At 41.7% G+C, this 23,631-nt stretch overlaps 1 protein-coding gene and 1 long non-coding RNA gene across 19 annotated transcripts in view; both read right to left on the reverse strand.

Annotated features, from left to right (window-relative positions):
* Positions 1–987: 987 nt before the first annotated feature.
* LOC144340516 (uncharacterized) lies at positions 988–2,866 on the reverse strand. The gene is made up of 2 exons (XR_013416713.1): positions 2,727–2,866; positions 988–1,197 (listed from the first exon to the last, which is right to left on the reverse strand). It is a non-coding gene; the product is annotated as an uncharacterized LOC144340516 (long non-coding RNA).
* A 7,749-nt stretch (positions 2,867–10,615) lies between these two features.
* SEC16B (SEC16 homolog B, endoplasmic reticulum export factor) overlaps positions 10,616–23,631 on the reverse strand; it is a 61,582-nt gene continuing 48,566 nt past the window's right edge. For 16 of the 18 annotated variants that reach the window (XM_078000589.1, XM_078000632.1, XM_078000562.1 and 13 more), the window contains 7 exons: positions 23,544–23,611; positions 15,320–15,472; positions 15,049–15,147; positions 14,533–14,644; positions 14,325–14,404; positions 12,374–12,472; positions 10,616–11,751 (listed from right to left, as the gene is read on the reverse strand). In XM_078000589.1, the coding sequence (XP_077856715.1) occupies positions 11,680–11,751; positions 12,374–12,472; positions 14,325–14,404; positions 14,533–14,644; positions 15,049–15,147; positions 15,320–15,472; positions 23,544–23,611 (683 nt within the window). In that variant the 3' untranslated portion in view covers positions 10,616–11,679. The remainder of the gene's footprint in view (positions 11,752–12,373; positions 12,473–14,324; positions 14,405–14,532; positions 14,645–15,048; positions 15,148–15,319; positions 15,473–23,543; positions 23,612–23,631) is intronic. The other 2 variants (XM_078000658.1, XM_078000649.1) reach the window with 1 other exon arrangement.

Below are 23,631 nucleotides of genomic sequence, written 5' to 3' on the forward strand. Positions count from 1 at the left end.
AGCATTTGCTTCCCTAGCTTTTTCTCTCTTTACTTTTTTCCCCAGTGGGAGGAGGAGAAAGAGAAGACTTCATGCCCTGAAGTAGAGATAATTCCCTTCTGGATTTTAAGACCACATTCCCACTGCTTATGCCATTCTGATCAAAGCCAATCACTAATGAAGAACAAACTGGGGCCCTCTATTCACTATTTCTTTAAATAATCTTTCTTCCTCTCCTCTTTGAGGAAAACAAAATTTTAATCCAAAGACTGCTATTAACCATAATGATCATGTTTCACGTTTATATTCTCAAAGAACATCAGCATCATTAGGCAGTTAATGCATCTGCCACTTCTCTTGGTGAGGCAGGTCAGTACCATTCTTCTCTCTGAACAACAGTCATCCAGGTGCCGTGAGATTCAGCATTCACTCATCTACTTGTCATCCATCAGTCACAGAGTCAGGGCTGGAAACCAGGTCTGCAGAACCGCAGATCTTTCCAACATACATAGGACCAGTCCAGAGAAGATTGAGTTACAAAAGAAAAAGTTTATCAATTAATAACAGGATTTAAAAGAATTGTTCCCATTCTTTAGGAGAGATAAGATTTGTGACTAATAAACAGAGAACAGAAGACAATGTAAAATCCAAGAGCTACATTATATGGCATAGACAACAGAGCTGCAGCAATTCAGAGAAAGGAGAGGTGATTAAGGAGGTGTGTCCCCGTGGAGTTCTCTTTTTCTCATGGTTTATATCAAGTAGAATTGTCATTCTCAGAGAGGTGCTCTGTATTACACAGAGCACATATATGTTCTACCTAAAGACAAAACAGCGACTATACCCACAGCAAAAGAAAGCACATTAGATGTTGGTAAATTGGGCCTCTGTGCCCCTGTTATTGACTGACCTGGATTTAAGAAATCTCCTATGTCTTAGTTATGGCATTGCTACAAGCCTGTGACCCAGCCTGGATCCCTGCTCTGAAGAGACAACACAGAGAGGAACTTGTACGACTTGAAGCATCTTATCATTTACTGAAATGTGCTATTTCTTTTAAGGAGCCCAGTGTCTCACTTAAGGCCAACAGGAGATGTCAGCGAGTTTTTTTCAGATGAGACAGAGATGAGTTGTCAGTGGTTCCAGACTTTGGGATTTTATGGACTCATGAAACATCCTCTCCTCTCCCTCTCAAAAAAATGTGGGTGATTCAGGAATCTGCAAAACAAATTAGGAATTTGTTGTTTTACCAAATAAAGGGACTTAAGAGAGAAAAAAAGTAGCAGCTATTATCTACTATTACCTCTCTTTTTTTTTTAGAGAGGAAACTTTAACACCAAATATAGTAAAAGGACCTAATCTTAGAATTCTAACAGATAATACATTTGGCTCTATGAAAAGCTCACTCTATTGTTTTTATTTTTTCAGCTCATTGCAGACGGGTGAAAATTTTGCAGTGTTCTGGCACCAACTGCACACCTGCATTTGGAAACCACCGGGGTGGGTGCTTCCTGAGGTCTCTTACAGCCCTTATTCTATAAGATTCTATTTGCCATTTTACCTTTTCATGCAAATTCAAGGAAAGCCATGCCACATATCTATCTTGTTCCTTTAAGCCACAGTGAGTGCAGATTGTGCCTGCAGAGGACAGTTCTTGAGGGAACACTTTTATCCATCCACCTATCTACTCATTCATTCATTCATTCAACATTTAATAAGTACCTACTGACTATCAAGGACTATATTGGGAAATGGAGAAGCAAAAAGGAATTTCAAGTCCTACTGACACACAAATCATGAAACAAGGAGACAAAGTTGCAGGAAGACCTACAAAAGCAGTGCCGGAGCCCATCCAGGTATGATGGTTGGAAGGCGAGGGGGTTTGGGGCATAAGGAAGGTGGGGTAGCATGTACATGCTGCCCCCACCAAAAAGTACATCTTTCATTGTACATACCCTGGTAATGATGCTGAGCTGACAGCAGGCATATCTTCAGATAAGCAGACAATGATACATCCCACTGTTCTAATTCTGGAACTGCTATGCCACCTCATTAATATGTGAAAATGTGTTAAAAAGCTGCTGATAAACAGCTGCACAGAGGCAGAAATAGTGGCTCCCATCACATTTGCAAGTTTTATTGGCTCTCCAACATGGCGTAAGAAAGGAAGCTTTGCCTGCATGTATAAACTGGGTAATTTGCTATAATGCTCCACTTTATTGGTAGACATTTTGCCATATCACATCTCCCCAACCACAGTTTAAGGACCCTTCTGTTTTACACAGCTCTGTAAACTGCCTCTTTCTTAGGAAGAACTGTCATGTTGACTAGCAACGTTGCTTTAAAGTTCCAATTTATCAATAAAACAGAAGATTGACTAGCTTCCGTGCATTGCACAGTTTCTAACAACTGAATTTCTACTTACTCAGAGAGCATCTGATTAAGAAATTAAATACTAGTTATGTATGAATCAATGCAAGCCCTGAGTTGACTGAGGCCATGGAAAGTACAGTTCTTAGGCAAGGGGAGTAAAATTTTATCCTAATCCAAGACCAGCCCAAAAGTTAGAAAACAGCCTTATCTGAAATGTTACAGCCAGAGCAGATTTTCAAACCTCAAGAGCGCTACTTTCCAGCTCCAGGACCAAAAGTCCCAATTTACTTGACCTCAGGGATGGCTCTGCTTCATATTTCTCCAGCTACGCTTCCAGCTAGAGAAAAAGTCCCACTGAAGCACAATCCAATTACCTCCTTTCTCCCGCCACCTCTCCCCTTTCCAGTGACAGATTGATGGACTCCTCAGGTGCCTCCTGAGTGTGTCCTGAGACAGGAAACAGAAACATTGAGTTCACTGAATTGATTTCCACCTGCTACCTATTTAGACCAGGCCTATGGAGGTGATTTTCATCACTGACCTCCCCTTGACCCCTCACCCCCTGCCCCACCCAATAGAGGAATTACAGCCTGTTGGGGGAACCCTCTGCTCTGGATAAATATTATACTGTTTGCTGTTTGGTACCAGGTGGCAGTTGCTCCCTTCCTTCTGGGTTGGGGATTATGTATTTGTATAATTTTTATGTTTGTTTTCTTAGTGGATGGTTATCTCATTATTGGGGTGGCATGCTGGAGAGAGGAAGGGTGTAACTCTAGGGGTATGGTCTGCTTGATAAAAGGCAGATAATAAAAAGTGGGTTTTTTTAACACAGAGAGAGCAGAACTATATAATTTAACCAAATGCAAAGAGCCTTGCATCCTGCAATTATCCAAGCAATACTTGGAGCAGGATAACTTCGAGACTGAATTTTCTTTTTAGAAGCATTTAGATGATTCTCCTGGCACACACATCTCCTTTGGCCTAGTTCCCCTGGACCCCTATTCCCATCCTACCCCCTTAGAAGAGTGCCCAAATGGGCTTATCAGGGTGTCTCCATCTCTAAAAAAATGTGAGTGCTTCCTGGCAGTGCTGAGAGAAGGGGGCCTTAGAATTGCAAATACAGCATTAACTTAAAGCCCTTGGTATAAAATTTGACCTAATTAAGACACTAGCGGGGCAAAGCATTCCAATAGCAATTACACAGGTTGTAAAGGGGTGAATTACCTTTTAAAACCAAGAAATGCTTTTGCCAGACATAAGCGCCCCTGAGGGTCAAACGAGGAGTTGTAGATACAGGACATCACTTGCCTTGACCTCAAGTAGGGCGCTTCCCTTCCCTCAGCTGCCACAAATGTCGCTGGCCTGGGGACGAAGCACTAGACTCCCTCTTCCGTAGACCTCCATCATCTCTTTCACGGACAGTTTCTCAGAAGCTGTGATGATCCTTTCATTTTGCCCGCCCTTACTAAGCCACTCATCCCTTCACAGATTTTGTTTGAGCACTTACCACATGCCAATACCTGTATCAGCTTCTAAAGATGCAGAAAAGGATCAAACTCTAACAAGAGAATGACTTCACATGATAATCTCTAGACCAAATATAATTTGTGGACATTTTTTGCAAGTTCTCCTGAAGTTCTCACGGTGGGAAATTATTCACCCAGTTCTGTTTTGAATATTGAGCCCTTGTTAGGCATGGGTACTGTGCAAGGTGCCAGAAATACAAAAATAAGTAAGTTATAATATCATCCCAGTCCCTGAAAGTCATAAGTCTAGTGGAAAAAAATAGGCATACACATAAACGCTGGAGACAACAAATAATATCCCTTGGTTGTACTTGGGAAAGAGAGGCACACAGAATCACCCTAGCTAAGACAGCACGAGACTCGAATAAAGGTCAGTGGTCCTACTTGGTATTGCAGTACAGGTCCACCCACTTTAAATTAAGTGAACAAGAGATAAGGGTACAGGCCAGACTGCAGAAGTTCAAATACCAGGTCCTCCACTTTCTATGTGTGGTTCTGGGGTAGTTACTTACATTTTCTGCACCTCCATTTCCTGATCTATAAAGTGAGCTAATCAAACCCCCCTCTGAGTTGTTTTAAGGATTAAAGACAACATATGTAAAGTACCTGCCTCGATGCTCTCCCAGTTCCATCATTAGCTGTGTAACGTCGGATGAGTTATTTGAACTCTGTGCCTTAGCATCTTCCAAATATCTACTTCCTAGGGCCATTAAGAGAATTTAATGAATAAACACATGTAACCTCTTACATAAAATGCCTGGCACAAAATCTCAGTTATTATATTGATGTTTTTATTAACCACAAATGTACCCTCAATGTAATAATTAAAAAGCTTTACATTTTAAATTACGGTCTCCTATTTGAAGAAAAAGACCATCAGCCTGGAAATCAGAACTTTAAGAGGATTTAGGAAAATTGATTAACCTCTCTGGACCATGGTTTTTTCACTGATAGAGCCCCCTCCTTCCGAGCCTTCCTGACAACCTCCTTCCGTGGTAGGCAGAGTGGGGCAACATGACACACCAAGGGCGCCCGGAGAAACGACTATCCTGGGTTTCCCTGAATCACTTATTAGTTTCCTAATTCATCTGTGAGCCCTTTGAAGGCTAGGACTTTGATCTCACCTATGTATCCCATAGAAGATCCTAAATAAATGTTTGTTGATTGAGCAAGTGCCAAATTTTTAGCTGAGATGTTTGGGGGCACTGAGAGATTCAATGGACATACTTTTAAAGTCAACCATCTAGCTAGCAGAAAATGTGAGCCTGGAACTGAAAGTCTTCTCATTCTTAATACAATGTCTTCCCCCAATACTACAAAGTCAGCATCTACGAAGTGAGAAAATGGGAACAATTGTTTTCTTTATAAATAACTCTTTATTTCAGGGGTTTAACATCAATTACCTTTAAATTGCAAGCTACTCCAGTGCATTTAAAAATTAATTTGATTTAGAAAATGTCAATGTATCTGCAACTCATCAGGAATATACCTGTTGCTCAAAGCAAATGAGGCTGGATCCCAACTCACAGTTTTAACTGATGTGTATTATTAGGATGACTAACGCCATCTGTGGGCTTGGGGTTGGTTTGTTGTTGTTTGCAAAGAGAAGCAGCTGAAAAATTAAATAAAGAAATCATGACTGTAAGTCTCTCATTGGTTCTTACTTAATTCATGGGCATTTATCCAAATACTCAAAGAAGTGGAATGAAATCTTGACGCACAAAACTCAAATTATTTTCACTCCAGGACAGTGAGGTTTTCACATGACCCCAAATCATGATCGTAGAACATTAAAATAATGAAAAACAGTGATTATCTTTTACATTCCAAAATGAGCCCTTAAAACTCAGAGACAAGTTTTAAAAGTCAAGGTCTTGGATTTCTAAGAACCAGTTTGGGGAAACATAAAACTAGCTAAAATTTGCTAGCCAAAAGTCTGGATGTATTGACACAATCCTGTGCTGGTAAGTGGGACTTCACAGAGTCTTCGTAGTATCAGCCACTCGGAAGATGCTTTATGGAGAGGCTGTCTTCTGGGTAATCCTCCCTTGGAAATAAAGAGTAATTGCGAGGAAGGGGAAGTGAAAGAGGCTAGGAGTGGAGATTAGGTGAAAAGAGACATTCCGAAAGGAGCCTCATGGATGGCACCCACGCGTGTGCACACACATGAAACCATATACACTCCTCACCAGGGCTCTTGCCTTCAAATGTGTTCCATTGCAACATTCACAGTCCTTTCCTGCCTCCAAACCAACAGCATGGAGAAGCGGGAAGAATTTCTGCAGTAGCAATTTGGCAAGTCTAAATCAGATCATCCTCCTTTCATAGATCATGGTGGTATTTGTGATCACAGTACACTATTACCCTTGTTCATCCAGACTTTGTCTGCATCCACCACATCTTAAAGCCACTTTAAACCTGGCCAACAGATATGCTACTCTACATAGCTAGCAGTGAACTTCACCTCCATCTTAACCTATAGGGATGATATAATTTGAATATATTACATATTTCCCTCAAAATTATATAAATATGTGAAATTCATATATGATTAAGGGATTGAAGCTACAAAGTTATTTGTACATATATTTAGAACAGCTCTCACATTATGCAGAAATTTCTGTGTTTACATGTCTGTCTCTCCCACTAGACTGTAAGTATTTAAGTGTCAGAACCATTTTTGTTGGGAAAACAGCAATGCCTGACATGCTATTCAATTAATATTTGATAAATCAGTGAACGAAAGTACACATGTCCAGGGACAATGTGGCTAAAAGCCCAGATTCTGAGATCAGACCACCTGGATTCTAATTCCAGCTCCATCCTTACTAGCTGTGTATGTTTGGACAAGTTACCTTACCTCTCTATTCAGTTTTTTTGTTCCTAATATATGTTGAAATCACAATACTATATACTGCATAGAAAGTATACACACATAGAATGCAAGTGTCTGACACAAAATACTCAATAAATGTTATACTATTATTGTTGAAATTCAGGATGTCTGAACACTGGAGCTACCAAAAGACTCCTAGCATTTATCTGGTTTAATCTCCAATTCTACTGAAGAAAACCCCATTTTGTAAGACTTCATTTCATAAGCTGAGGCATGACTCAATGACCTTCCAAAATGTGAACGAGTTCCCAGGCACAGGTGGTGGTGAGCAGCTGTTTTCCATCTCTGCTGAGGACCAGTTAAGAGTCTTAAAGAGTCACAGGAGTGATTGGAGTAGAAAGTATTAGAAATAGCTTCCTAATGTTTGAGGAACCATGGGCTGAAACCTCAAAGGAAGCCATGGAATCCCACTCTGTTAAGAATTCTTTAAAAATTGGGTAGGTTAACTGGCTCTCTCTAAGATAGGTAAGGGCCAGGAAAACATCTCACAGTAAAATAACAAACAGTTGGCAAAGGTCATTTGAGTTTGACCTAAACTGCTGTTGACCCTGATTATCTGGAAACAGGAATATACAAAAAGGAAGAAAGCATAGGAAGAAGATTTCTCTACCTAGCACAATTGTAATGAAAACATTTTCATATGCTGTTAATCCTTGTTCAGAGTAACTTTAAATCTCATTAAGAAACCATTTCTAAAGGACCTGAATGAATGATGCCTGGTATAAGTATGGCCAATTAATGAAATGAAAACAGGCTGTTGTTGAGGCCACATTTTGGGACAACCTCAGTTAAGTACCTAACATTCTGTTGCTTGCAGATCATGCTTCATGCAATTTCCAGCTTAAGGCAGCAAATAGAAGAGGAGAAAAGTCACTTCCATTCCACTCTCTGGTGGAAAAAGTGAGAGAGAAACTCACGTGATTGGAGAGACCCAAATTACATATCTATTATTCTTTTCAAGCAGAAAGAGGGTTTTGCACATTCCGTCTTGGGTAGAAAGTCTTCTGATTTTAGTGAAGAAGTAGATGCAGTCTCCCGCTCCTTTTCTTGGTTACTCAGAGGAAGATACCAAAAAGAAAGAGACTTTCTAGGGTAAAACAAAGCTAGCAGAGGCTTTGATCCTGAGCAACCTGAAGCCTGTGAGAAGGCTGAACAGAGAGGACACACAGGTGACTGAGGACTCGCGGCTCATTTACAGCTCTATAGCCACATGAGGGGATTAGACAGAGGGCTGGAATGGTAACATGTGATACAGACCCTGAAATGAAATTTAGTGGTTAGTTCACTTTCAAATTATAGAACATTACACTTAAATGTTTTCATATAAATATTGAATTATGTGTGTATGGCAGAATCAAAAATTTGCCCACTACTACTCAGCTTTTCAAGGAAACTATGGTTTATTTCGTATGACTGACCTATTCTTCCTCCAAGCTTGGACTCTGTTGAGAAGCAGGTGAAAAAACAAACTTGCCAATTAATAATATCTTAGGCTCTTCCCTTTCATACCATGTCTTTTGATAACTCATTTTTTGAGAGAGAAAGAGAATTCTGTTCATTCTCTCTCCCCAAACAGCTCACGGTGACGGAAAAGAGGGCTATGACCTTCACAGTGTGACCTATTCATTGCTGGTGGCTTGTCTGGCCCACTCCTGACCTTTTGCCTTTTGGGAGACTACTTGTCCCATCTGACCTTTGGGGTCATTATGCAATTATTCCCTGCTACAGTCTACCCTACAGCAGGCTTCAGGGAGCTCAGAGCTCTGCCTCAGATCCCCAAAGCCAAGCTGCTATGGCTCCCCAGACACATTGGACACGTTGCCAAGCCAAAGCCGGCTTCTCCTCAAGTCTTGCAGCCTCCCTTCCCAAGGTTACCAGGGGAGCTAGAGGAAAGGGCCACTAGCCCAGTGTGCTCCCTTTCATAGCAGTGTATATCTGTCACAACCTACTCTATTTCCCAAGCCTCCACCTTATAAAAGGAGAAAACAATATTTTCTTCTGACAGCTGCACTTGTTTCACCAAAACAGATTTTAACCAGTTGAAGTTGTAAAATAACCATGACCTTTAGCAATACCACCACCACTACCCAAACAGCACAGATGAGCAACTAAGAACTGGGAGTGACCCCAGCTCCTCAGACCCTTACTGGACCTAACCTAACCAATGAGCAACTGGGCTTGTTTTAACCAAGCATATACAGATTAATAGACACATTCTGACTTTGCCAGAGTAAAACCTTTAAATTATGAATTACCATAAACACCAAGAACCTCCTCCCTTTCTAGTGCATAGAAACCCTTACTCTTCCTCTTCACAAAGTATATTCATTGCTCTGTATTCCTTTGGCTGGGAGGTAACTAAACTCAGTGCTTGCTTTGTTGAGCATAACAGTAGCCACTGGTATTCCATGAATTCTCTTAACAGGAGGAGGACGAGAGGACACAGGCATCCGATGCCTGCGCCTTCCTCTTTGGTCTGCACTCTCTCCTCCCTAAAGTGCTTTATTTCTTGGACAGGACCTCCCCTACACCATTGTTCCCTTGGGCACAAAGCCTCATGGCCTAACGTTGGTGTTAGAAGGGATGCAGGAAGAGAAACTGACTTGGCAATGACACATATTGAGAAGTATGTTTTAATCATCATCCCTGTCCTATACAGATATCAAGAACAAAAAATCTATAGTCAGATCTGGTAGGCCCCAAAAAACAGTCAAGATCTTATTAGATTGCAAATTAATAATAAAAGACACCATAATAAAGTCCAGTTGAGCTTTGAACAATGCGGACATGATGGGCACTGAGCCCTGCAAAGTCAAAAATCCACATATGATTTTTGACTCCCCAAAAACTCAACTACTGATAGCCCACTGTTGACTGGTAGCCTTACGGATAACATAAACAGTGTATTAACACATATTGTATATGTTATATGTATTATATACTGTATTCTTCAAGTAAGCTAGAGAAAAACACATGATTAAGAAAATCATAAGAAAGAGAAAATATATGGGCTCTCCACTGAGTGAAAGTGGATCATCATAAAGGTCTTCATCCTCATAGTCTTCACATTCAGTAGGCTAAGGAGGAGGAAGAAGAGGGGTTGGTCTTACTGTCTTGGACAGGCAGAGGCAGAATAAAATCCAAGTACAAGTGGACCCACACAGTTCAAACTCAGTTTGTTCAAGGGCCAACCGTACTTAGCATATACCAGGCCCATTTCTAAGGGCCTAACTCATTTAATTTTTGCAATGTCCCTATAAGGCAGGTACTATGATTATTATCATCTTAATTTTATAGATGAGAAAACTGAAATACAAGACAGTGAGGTAACCTTGCCCAAGGTTACAGGGTGAGCTACAGATGAGCCAGCATGCAAGACTAGGCAGTGTGGCTCCTGTGAAACTCACACACTAATGCCACAGCACCACCACTGGATGTCAGCATACCAAATTGAAGGAGTAGCAGCCTTTTAAGGAAAAAAGGGGAATAGCATTTACTGAGGGCCCTCCAGGTGCGAAACATTTATGCATACATTTTCTAATTTAATCTAAGAGGTTAAAACAACTTTTTATGGAACAAAATACACAACATTTAGTTTAGTTAGTAAAGTGACTGACTTGCATCAGAGGAGCTTTTTGTTCATATTTTTTAAATTGGAAAAAGAATAACATTAAAGTAGACTTAGAAGTTAAGAGGATCTGTCCCTAGATTCTTCATTAACAAAGGGCTCTTTCCAGCTATTCACACTTGATCACACAATAAAATCATTATTAGAAAGACTTCAGGGAAGAGACCACCAATGTACTGTCTTCCTCTGCAAAAATCAGCCAGAGACAAGCACTTGCTATAAAATTATCTGGGTTTAATTATTATCAACATCAGAACTACAGAACATTAACGTACTAAACCTGTATTTACAATTACATGTACAAAAAAAATGTTCTTTGTGAGGAGCAATTTTCAGCAAATCTGACAAACAGCAAGAGTCATTCCTATTTCGGGCTTGAAAAGAGAAATGGAAATTTCCAAGACGCCCCCCTCCTCCCTCTCACTCCAGTGACCCTCCGAACATCAATTTGCAAAGGCCTGAGGTAGAAAGGGAGGTATTAACAATACCAGGCACTCATTCTTCCCCTCTTATGAAAGGGATGAATTTTTAGGAACCGCTTTCCATCATTTATTATACTGATGTGCCATCCATCTGCATCATTAGGTTCAGTAGTTACCATGACAATAGGATGCCTAGAGCAATCTAACTTGATAGCCACATGCCAGAATGTGAAAAAATAGGACCAGCTAAGAAAGTGAGAGAAATATAATTAATCTGAACCACATTAAAAAAAAAAATGTGCACAAAACTAGGACCAAGAGGGAAACTGCTGAAGTATCATTGAAGAGGAAATTATAAAGGGCAGTAGTAATCAAGTTTCAGTATAAAAACTTTGCTAAGTAGAGCCATGTATTGGTCTATTACTAAGACAGGAAGAAGTCCAAGTTGGTCTAGAACATTGTTCTGAGCTCCTGCCCCTCCCCCGCTTCCCATTTCCTGCTACAGGGCTCTGTGGTCCCATCTTTGATTCTAGCTGTTAGGGCCCTAATTTCCCCAAGGCTCTCAAGCCACCACCATAAGTGCCACCACTATGTCACTCTGTTCATGTGCAGTCTGCTATTAGACCCAGACCTTCCACCTGATGAAATAATTTCCGGCATTCTGAAGCTAATCTTAAGAGACTGAATTGTGCTGTGTCTTGAGAGATCCTGTCCTCTTGCCTTCTCAGTGCCTGGTGGAGACATCAGGCTGACACAAACCTCTTGAGGGTCCCAGTATGGTAGAGAGGGACTGGAAGATTGAGAAAAGGAGAGCAAGCAAAGTTGCGGCGATGAACCTGGGACGCGTGTTTATTCTCAGCATGGCTGAGTGGGATAGCGACGCTGAGCTAGGCGATTTGGCCGATTCAGGCTAGTGGCCATGGGCAGCTGGAAAAGAAGAACAAATATTACACTGAGTACAGCCCCAAACATGACTCTGCCCGGGATTGATTGGATGGATGGAGCTAGGGCACCCGAGCCTCTGTGTAGAACATTTCCCAAGGTTGTGTTCTAATTATCTACCTCCACCCAACACCTTCACCCAACTATGGTGAAAAGAAATTGGATTTTATAAAAAGAGGAGGCCAAATGAGACATTAGCAGAGCTAAGTCTACCCAGTTTGCTGAGAAACAGGGAACTTAGCTTCTCTCAAAGTTTCCAGTGATCCCTTTATCCCCAGGACAGACTGACAGTGCACCCACACTACTGATGCCAACACCGACTGTGTCTCCCACATCTCAAGAGCTATTAAAATTTAAATACGATATTAAGAGTAACTACATTTATTGACCATTTTCTGGGTCCCAGGCCCTTCATATACGTATCTGTGAGCTAGCTACTACTGACCCCATTTTATAGATGCAGAAACTGAGAATTGGACAGTCTCAAGACTCTCCAATTGCTCAAGAACTCACATATCATAAATGGCAAACTGGGATGATAAACCTAGGTCTCCTTAATCCAAAACCTGTGCTCCTGGCCAGCCCCTCCCCCTGAGGGTTTCCTTACCTGAGGGACCTGAGATGGGTTGTAAAGAGGAACAGCCCCTTTTAAGGCAGGTGGAGGAAGCAGAACACCAGGGTTGGAGCAGAGCTCAAAGGAAACACTCTGTGATAGAAAAGCATGGAAAATCCCATCAGTGCCCGCCTCCCAGATTCCAGAACGTTGAGGCTTTCAAGAAGCATATCAGGATTATTTGGTTTTTTCCTCAGTGATTTCTTTGAGTTCCTTATCGACTCTCCAAAGGACATAAACAGAAATTTCTCAAAAGAAGAAATGGCCAATAAACAAATGAAAAAAATGTTCAACATCAGTAATCTTCAGGGAAATGCAAATTAAAGCCACAATGAGATACCATCTTACTCCTGCAAAAATGACCATAACTAAAATGTCAAAAAATAATAGATGTTGGCACGGATGTGGGGAAAAGGGAACACTTCTACACTTCTACACTGCTGGTGGGAATGTAAATTAGTTCAACCTCTGTGAATAACAGTATGAAGATTCCTTAAAGAGCTAAAAGTAGAACTACCATTCGATCTAGCAATCCCACTACTGGGTATCGGCCCAAAAGAAAAGAAATCATTATTTGAAAAATATGCTTGCACAAGTATGTTTATAGGAGCACAATTCACAATTACAAAATGTGGAACCAACCTAAGTACCCATCGACTAATGAGCACGTAAAGAAAATGTGGTATACATATACGATGGAATACACTCAGTCATTAAAATGAACAAAACAATGTCTTTTGCAGTAACTTGGATGGAGCCAGAGGCCATTATTCTAAGTGAAGTACACAAGAGTGGAAAGCCAGGAACCATATGTTCTCACTTATAAGTGGGGAGCTGTGAGTACGTGAAGACATACAGAGCGACATAATGGACTTCAGAGACTCAGAAGGGGAAGGGTGGGAGGAGGGTCGGGGATTAAAAAAAACTACACATTAGGTACAACCCACATCCATGCCAACACTGCTTGGGTGATGGGTGCAATAAAATGTCAGAATTCACCACTATATAATTCCTCTAGGTAACCAAAAACCACTTGGGCCCCAAAAGCTACTGAAATGTTTTAAAAGAGAACCATATCAGAAGGATTTCTTAATAGAACTCAGGGAATCTCAAGCAAGCCAACATGGTTCAAGTGGACACATCCAACCCATGGGTCTGGAGTGGCAATACTGACAAAAAGAAAAAGCCTCAATAAATTATACTGATACCATCATAAAAAGTAACATAACCTTCAAAAGGCCTAAAATTATACAAGCGTTATCTAACCAGGCTTAAAGAAATAAAAATGTTTTCCTAGCAATAGATATGAGATCCATACTAATGTGGACAACTCATCAAGAATTTACCATAGCCCTGGACAAGGTCTCCAGTGAACTCTGCCTCTTCCTGGGACAGGTAAAAAGGCAATTCCCCAGGCTTCCCCTGAGGAAGCTGTTATAGGTTGAAATGTGTTCCCAGAAAAAAAAAATCACATGTTGAAGCCCTAGCCCCCAGTACCTCAGAAAACATATGTTTGGAGAAACATGAAAATACAACATTTGGAGATGGGCTCTTTAAAGAGGCAATTAACATAAATGGGGGTCATATTGGCAGCCCAATCCAGTATGACTGATGTCCCTATAAGAGGAAGAAATCTGAACACAGACATGCTCAGAGGAAAGGCCGTGTGAAGACGTAGAAAGAAGATGGCCAGGCACAAGCCAGGTCATCTTTTCCTCAAAAGAAACCTGGACCTCAGCTTTCAGCCTGCGGAACTGTGAGAAATTAGGTTTCTGTGGTCTGAGCCTCCGTTCTGTGGTACTTTGCTATGATGACCTGAGCAAACTAACACAGCAGAGAAGCATTTCTCATGTTCCCCAGGAGTCAGCACTGTCCACACTGAAGGTTCAGTCCTCACACACAGGCATCTGCTGGGGTCCGAGGCTCCAGCCCAGGGGCTGCTCACCTCAGGTCCAGACAAGCCTCCAACCCCAGCGCCCGCAGCTGCTCCCCCACTGGATGTGGATCCTTGGCCTTCACCCCCACCTGGAAAGCAATGAGTCAGAGCTGTTTCCTCTGCTCAGGACTGGGGGTCCCCACTCCCAGAAGGCACCCCCACCCTTGGGAGCGCTGAGGGGACCACCCATGGCCCAGAGGACGCGAGGTGGCGGTACCTGTGCCCACGGAGAAGGCGCTAAGAGCTGGCAGAGGAGGGGAGTCAGGAGAAGGTGTCAGTGAGAGGCCCAGGCCAGCCTGGTGGGGAGAAGATGCTCTGGGGGTCTCCCGCTTTGTGGAGAAAGAAAGGCAGCATTGGCGACATTGGTGGTTAACAAATTCACGCCCACCCACTTGCGTTCCCACACTCAGGATGGCGGCCTTGCTGCAGACTGCTGCTGGGTACTCCCCAAAACCCCCTCTCCTCATCCCACTCTTCTGCTCAGTAATCCACACTAGCTCCCTCCTGCTGACCCTCTAAAGTTACATTTCTTCATCCTAACTTTTTAAAGCTTTTATAATCTGCCTTGCCCCCACAGGACCAATTCATTTCCCACCATCTTCTGTCACAAAACCTCTGTCTCGTGTGGCCTGGGGTGGAGTCAGGTGCCAGCTCTGAGAGCTCCTAGGTGCTAAGGCAGCTCCCTCTGAAAGACCCACAGAGAGAGGCATCCTCTCCCTTCCACAGAGCCTACCTCACAGTCAGGGCTGTCCGAGGAGTCCTCCTCTCCAGAGGGAGATGCGTTCTTGGTGGGCTTCGATCGAAACCAGCTGAACCAGCCAAACCCTGAGCTCTGGAAGGGGAAGAGGACATTTTATGACCTGCAGGTTTGCTTCTCCCCCTGACTATGAGGTTAACCCACCCCCATGTGACAGTCAGAGCCCAGACTTCCAAGTCTGCACCACCCTTAAGGGAGGGAATGGCAGGGGGAGGAAGGCCGGGGAGAGAAGAACAAGTCCCTCCACCTTTGTATGCTCCTTCCCATCTCCGAGCTTGCCTCTCCGGGCAGTATTTTGGGGAGAGTTTTTATCAGCCTCATCGGAGGACTCCTCCTCATCCTCCTTGGCTGAATTGGTGGAACTCTCAGAAATACTTGGTGCTCTGGCAGCCAGCGGTGTCTGGAATTAAAGAAATAACTCACATTTGCATGGCACTTGACAGGTTACCAAACACATGTGCACATACTCCCTCACCTGACCTGCTCAGAAGCAGTGGGATTGTCTCTCAGAATCATATTGTACTGAAGAGCAAGGAAGGCTTAGCCATGAAAAATGACTTGCTGAAGGTCACAGGATAAAGTCAGAGCGCAAGCCCATGTTGTCCCTAATCTTACAGACCTTCGTCTGTGGTGCCACCTCTCCAGAAACATACAGTTTTCAGAACTATGCCAAGGCCTGGAGCAGGGGTTATGGATTGCTACTGCTGGAGATGAAGAGGGCCAGAAAACACCCCACAGAGGCCCACAAGCCCCCCCAAAGAAAACAGAGAATGTAGCAACCACCAAACATAACTCGTCTTAGAGCTCATTTCCTAACAGACTTGCTCAAGATCAACTGCGAACATATGCACCAGAGGGGGGTAAAATATACCCACATCCCTTTACATTAACTTTTTGTTGTTGTGGTGGTAAGATAGATACAAAATAAATTTTGCCATTTTAACTATTTTTAAATGTGCAATTCAGTGGCAGTAAGTATACACACAGTGTCGTACAACCATCACCACTAGCTGTCACCAGAACTTTTTCATCATCCCCATTACATAACTCCCCATTTGCCCCTCCCCCAGGCCCTGGTCACTGCCATGCCACTTCTGTCTCTGAGTTTGCCTATTCTATGTGTCTCACATAGGTGGAGTCACACGACATATTGCCCTTTTCTGTAATATTTACATTTTTCACTCTCAATAAAACACAATTGATACAAACCTTAGGAAATACTTTGGCAAAATAAAGAAAAAACCTTTATTTTTTATTCAAATGAATATAGTGTTGACTTTGTGCCAGGCACTGTTCTAAGGGCTTTATATGTAGTGATGCATTTAATCCTTACAATAGTCCTGTGAGCTAGGTGCTATTATTATCTCATTTTATATATGAGAAAACTAAGGCACAGAAAGGTGAAGCAACCTGTCTCAGGTCACCCAGCTCGTAAATGGCACAGCAAAGGCTAAAGGTAGGCTGTCTGGCTTTCCTTCGAGGAATTTCTCCTAAGTGAATGATTCAAGACATAGACAAGGGCTTATATACTAGGATGCCCAGCACTGTGTGTTATATATGAGTGAGAAAAGGAAGGAGGAATGGAGGGAGGGAGGGGAAAGGATGCAACACTCACAATGATTAACGACAGCACGGGAATAATCAACCAGAATGCGAGCTCCTTACTGTGGTCATGGAGGCCCCCCGTAAGCTTGCCTCTGCTGCCCTCCAGCCTTTTTTCTCAGCCCTCTTCCCTACTGCTCCCACTCTCAGGGCACAGTGGCTCCCTTGATCTCCCTTAACTACACCAAGGGAGCCACTGCAGGGCCTCCAGTCCTGCTGTTTCTCTGCCTCGAACGCCTTTCTGCTAGATATTCACCTGGCTCATTTCCATGCTCCATCCTGATCTCCATTTGAAGGCCTCCTCAGTGACACCTTCCTTGGCGACTCCTCTGAAGTGAGATGCCTGGCACATATACTTGTCTATGTTTAGTCACTTCCACTAGACTTGAGCACCTGAGGGAAGGCTTGGGCTGACGTGCTGATGCCACCCCAGCCCCTGTGACAGGGCCTGGCACATTGTAGGAACTCAGTGAATATTTTGAATAAATGAATGAATAGCGCTACTTTCATAAAATGAATTTTGCCATGCCAATATTAAAAATTATATTTATAGGGGGCACCAAGATGGCCAAATAAGAACAGCTCCAGCCTCCAGCTCCCAACGTGAGCAACACAGAAGATGGGTGATTTCTGCATTTCCAGCTGAGCCTCCGCTGCTGATACTCAGGCAAACAGGGTCTGGAGTGGACCTCAAGCAAACTCCAACAGACCTGCAACTGAGGGTCCTGACTGTTAGAAGGAAAACTAACAAACAGAAAGGACATCCACAGCAAAACCCCATCTGTACGTCACCATCATCAAAGACCAAAGGTAGATAAAACCACAAAGATAGGGAAAAAGCAGTGCGGAAAAGCTGAAAATTCAAAAAATCAGAGTGCCTCACCCCCTCCAAAGGAGCATATCTCCTTGCCAGCAATGGAACAAAGCTGGACGGAGAATGACTTTGACAAGTTGAGAGAAGAAGGCTTCAGTCAATCAAACTTCTCAGAGCTAAAGGAGAAACTATGAACCCAGTGCAAAGAAACTAAAAACCTTGAAAAAAAGATTTGACAAATGGATAACTAGGATAACCAATGCAGAGAAGTCCATAAATGACCTGATAGAGATGAAAACCATGATACGAGAACTACGTGACAAATGCACAAGCTTCAGTAACTGACTCGATAAACTGGAAGAAAGAGTATCAGTGACTGAAGATCAAATGAATGAAATGAAGCAAGAAGAGAAGTTTAGAGAACAAAGAGTAAAAAGAAATGAACAAAGCCTCCAAGAAATATGGGATTATGTGAAAAGATTGTATCTACGTCTGATAGGTGTACCTGAAAGTGACGGGGAGAATACAACCAAGTTGAAAAACACTCTACAGGATATCATCCAGGAGAACTTCCCCAACCTAGCAATGCAGGCCAACATTCAAATTCAGGAAATACAGAGAACGCCACAGAGATACTCCTCGAGAAGAGCAACTCCAAGACACATAATTGTCAGATTCACCAAAGTTGAAATGAAGGAAAAAATGTTAAGGGCAGCCAGAGATACAGGTTGGGTTACCCACAAAGGGAAGTCCATCAGACTAACAGCAGATCTCTCGGCAGAAACTCTCCAAGCCAGAAGAGAGTGGGGGCCAATATTCAACATTCTTAAAGAAAAGAATTTTCAACCCAGAATTTCATATCCAGCCAAACTAAGTTTCATAAGAGAAGGAAAAATAAAATCCTTTACAGACAAGCAAATGCTAAGAGATTTTCTCATCACCAGGCCTTCCCTACAAGAGCTCCTGAAGGAAGCACTAAACATGGAAAGGAACAACCATTCCATGTTGGAATGTACCAGCCATTGCAAAAACATGTCAAAATGTAAAGACCATCGATGCTAGGAAGAAACTGCATCAACTAACGAGCAAAATAACCAGCTAACATCATAATGACAGGATCAAGTTCACACATAACAATATTAACCTTAAATGTAAAAGGGCTAAATAGTCCAATTAAAAGACACAGACTGGAAAATTGGATAAAGAGTCAAGACCCATCAGTTTGCTGTATTCAGGAGACCTATCTCACATGCAGAGACACGCATAGGCTCAAAATAAAGGGATGGAGGAAGATCTACCAAGCAAATGGAAAACAAAAGAAGGCAGGGGTTGCAATCATAGTCTCTGATAAAACAGACTTTAAACCAACAAAGATCAAAAGAGACAAAGAAGGCCATTGCATAATGGTAAAGGGATCAATTCAACAAGAGTTAACTATCCTAAACATATATACACCCAATAGGAGCACCCAGATTCATAAAGCAAGTCCTTAGAGACTTACAAAGAGGCTTAAACTCCCACACAATAACAATGGGAGACTTTAACACCCCACTGTCAACATTAGACAGATCAACAAGACAGAAAGTTAACAAGGATATCCAGGAATTGAACTCAACTCTGCACCAAGTGGACCTAATAGACATCTACAGAACTCTCCACCCCAAATCAACAGAATATACATTCTTCTCAGCACCACATCACACTTATTCAAAAATTGACCACATAGTTGGAAGTAAAGCACTCCTCAGCAAATGTAAAACAACAGAAATTATAAAAAACTGTCTCTCAGACTACAGTGCAATCAATCTAGAACTCAGGACTAAGAAACTCAATCAAAACTGCTCAATTACATGGAAACAGAACAACCTGCTCCTGAATGACTACTGGGTACATAACAAGATTAAGGCAGAAATGAAGATGTTCTTTGAAATCAGTGAGAACCAGATACAACATGCCAGAATCTCTGGGACACATTTGAAGCAGTGTGTAGAGGGAAATTTATAGCACTAAATGCCCACAAGAGAAAGGAGGAAAGATCTAAAATTGTCACCCCAACATCACAATTAAAAGAACTAGAGAAGCAAGAGCAAACAAATTCAAAAGCTAGCAGAAGGCAAGAAATAAGTAAGATCAGAGCAGAACTGAAGGCGATAGAGACACAAAAAAACCCTTCAAAAAATCAATGAATCCAGGAGCTGGTTTTTTGAAAAGATCAAAAAAATTGATAGACTGCTAGCAAACTAATAAAGAATTAAAGAGAGAAGAATCAAATAGATGCAATAAAAAATGATAAAGTGGATATCACCACTGACCCCACAGAAATACAAACTACCATCAGAGAATACTATAAACACCTCTACGCTAATAAACTAGAAAACCTAGAAGAAATGGATAATTTCCTGGACACTTACACTCTCCCAAGACTAAACCAGGAAGAAGTTGAATCCCTGAATAGACCAATAGCAGTCTCTGAAATTGAGACAATAATTAATAACCTACCAAACAAAAAAAGTCCAGGACAAGATGGATTCACAGCCGAATTCTACCAGAGGTATAAGGAGGAGCCAGTATCATTCCTTCTGAAACTATTCCAATCAATAGTAAAAGAGGCAATCCTCCCTAACTCATTTTATAAGGCCAACGTCATCCTGATACCAAAGCCTGACAGAGACACAACCAAAAAGAGAATTTTAGACCAACATCCCTGATGAACATCGATACAAAAATCCTCAATAAAATACTGGTAAACCAAATCCAGCAGCACATCAAAAAGCTCACCCACCATGATCAAGTGGGCTTCATCCCTGGGATGCAAGGCTGGTTCAACATATGCAAATCAATGAATGTAACCAGCATATAAACAGAACCAAAGACAAAAACCACCTGATTATCTCAATAGATGCAGAAAAACCTTTGACAAAATTCAACAGCCCTTCATGCTAAAAACTCTAAATAAATTCGGTATTGATGGAACGTATCTCAAAATAATAGGAGCTATTTATGACAAACCCACAGCCAATATCATACTGAATGAGGAAAAACTGGAAGCATTCCCCTTAAAAACTGGCACAAGACAGGGATGCCCTCTCTCACCACTCCTATTCCACATAGTTTTGGAAGTTCTGGCCAGGGCAATCAGGCAAGAGAAAGAAATAAAGGGTATTCAATTAGGAAAAGAAGAAGTCAAATTGTCCCTGTTTGCAGATGACATGATTGTATATTTAGAAAACCCCATCGTCTCAGCCCAAAATCTCCTTAAGCTGATTAGCAACTTCAGCAAAGCCTCAGGATATAAAATCAACGTGCAAAAATCACAAGCATTCTTATACACCAATAACAGACAAACAGAGAGCCAAATCATGAATGAACTCCCATTCACAATTGCTTCAAAGAGAATAAAATACCTAGGAATCTAACTTACAAAGGATGTGAAGGACCTCTTCAAGGAGAACTACAAACCACTGCTCAGCAAAATAAAAGAGGACAGAAACAAATGGAAGAACATTCCATGCTCATGGATAGGAAGAATCAATATCGTGAAAATGGCCATACTGCCCAAGGTAATTTATAGATTCAATGCCATCCCCATCAAGCTACCAATGACTTTCTTCACAGAAGTGGAAAAAACTACTTTAAAGTTCATTTGGAACCAAAAAAGAGCCCGCGTTGCCAAGACAATCCTAAGTCAAAAGAACAAAGCTAGAGGCATCATGCTACCTGATTTCAAACTATATTACAAGGCTACAGTAACCAAAACAGCATGATACCGGTACCAAAACAGAGATATAGACCAATGGAACAGAACAGAGGCCTCGGAAATCATATCACACATCTACAACCATCTGATCTTTGACAAACCTGACAAAAGCAAGAAATGGTGAAAGGATTCCCTATTTAATACATGATGCTGGAAAAACTAGCTCATAAGTAGAAAGCTGAAACTGGATCCCTTCCTTACTCCTTATATAAAAATTAATTCAAGATGGATTCGAGACTTAAATGTTAGACCTAAAACCATAAAAACCCTAGAAGAAAACCTAGGCAATACCATTCAGGACATACGCATAGGAAAGGACTTCATCTCTAAAACATCAAAAGCAATAGCAACAAAAGCCAAAATTGACAAATGGGATCTAATTAAACTAAAGAGCTTCTGCACAGCAAAAGAAACTACCATCAGAGTCAACAGGCAACCTACAGAATGGGAGAAAATTTTTGCAATCTACTCATCTGACAAAGGGCTAATATCCAGAATCTACAAAGAACTCAAACAAATTTACAAGAAAAAAACAACCCCATCAAAAAGTGGGCAAAGGGTATGAACAGATACTTCTTGAAAGAAGACATTTATGCAGCCAACAGACACATGAAAAAATGCTCATCATCACTCGCCATCAGAGAAATGCAAATCAAAACCACAATGAGATACCATCTCCACCAGTTAGAATGGTGATCATTAAAAAGTCAGGAAACAACAGGTGCTGGTGAGGATGCGGAGAAATAGGAACACTTTTACACTGTTAGTGGGACTGTAAACTAGTTCAATCATTGTGGAAGACAGAGTGGCGATTCCTCAAGGATCTAGAACTAGAAATACCATTTGACCCAGCCATCCCATTACTGGGTATATACCCAAAGGATTATAAATCATGCTGCTATAAAGACACATGCACACATATGTTTATTGCGGCACCATTCACAATAGCAAAGACTTGGAACCAACCTAAATGTCCATCAATGACAGACTGGATTAAGAAAATGTGGCACATATACACCATGGAATACTATGCAGCCATAAAAAAGGATGAGTTCGTGTCCTTTGTAGGGACATGGATGCAGCTGGAAACCATCATTCTCAGCAAACTATCACAAGAAGAGAAAACCAAACACTGCATGTTCACACTCATAGGTGGGAATTGAACAATGAGATCACTTGGACACAGGAAGGGGAACATCACATACTGGGGCCTGTTGTTGGAGGGGGAGAGAGGGGAGGGATAGCATTAGGAGATATACCTAATGTAAATGACGAGTTAATGGGTGCAGCACACCAATACAGCACATGTATATATATGTAACAAACCTGCATGTTGTGCACATGTACCCTACGACATAAAGTATAATTTTAAAAATCATATTTATGAATGACACAGAAAAATCTCATTATATAGTGTTAAGTAACAGGAAATAAAGCTTTGCATACATATGTTCTTAGCAACTTAAAAACATGTATATGTGTATAATGTATATACAGATATACATATATGTGTGTATACATATGCATATACAGAAAAATAGTGTAAGAAAAGAAAAGCACTTTGACTGTTGGATTGAGTGATATTTGATTCTTTATATGATACTTCACTTTTAGATTTTTCTATAACAATAATGTACCACTTTTCAGTCAGGAAAAAAAAAAAAAAACAGAAAACCATAGAAGTTTGTTAAGACCTGTACCCGTTTTTCTACTTTAAAAAGTTATAGGATGTAACCCTCCAACCAGGAGAAGCTGAAGAATGCCTTAGGTTCGGGACCAACACTGCCCATTGCTGAGGGCAGGGGTGTGTTCAATCAGAGCTAAATAGAATGATTCATCAGACATGGTCACCTCCAGGACCTTAGAGCCTAACTGAGGAGAAAAGACAGAGGCAGGCACTGTCACAGCTACCACAGATCTTTCTTTGAAATAAAGCCAGGTAAAAATTAAAACAAGGAAATATCAACAGTCTTCCATGGCAGGACAGGGTATGGCAAGTGTTTTGTGCAGCACTGAGAAGATGTCAGAGGTAACCGAGATCTGAGAGGCCAAAACAAACCAGCTCAGTTGCTCCCTCTCACCCTGTGGACACAGGTTGGTGGGGTTGAGTGTAAACAAGAACACAGCCTCCCGCCCAGCTCCCAGGAGTTGGTATAGGAAGAGGCATGGCGAGATGTGGAAGAGAAAGCTGCTGCAACGCTGAGGAGGAGCTTGCATGTGGCCAAGAAACCAGGGCAACTGGTGAAAACCAGAAGTGTTTGAGTGGGCAGTGGTATCTTTTATGCTGTGTGCTCTCACCTGTGGTTTGGAAATGACCTCTTGGCCATCAGGAGACTGGGAGGTTTCTTGAGACACTGTGTTCTCTCCTGAGTCACAAACAGAAATG

The sequence above is a fragment of the Macaca mulatta genome, chromosome 1 (assembly GCF_049350105.2).
Source record: "Macaca mulatta isolate MMU2019108-1 chromosome 1, T2T-MMU8v2.0, whole genome shotgun sequence".
NCBI lineage: Eukaryota > Metazoa > Chordata > Mammalia > Primates > Cercopithecidae > Macaca > Macaca mulatta.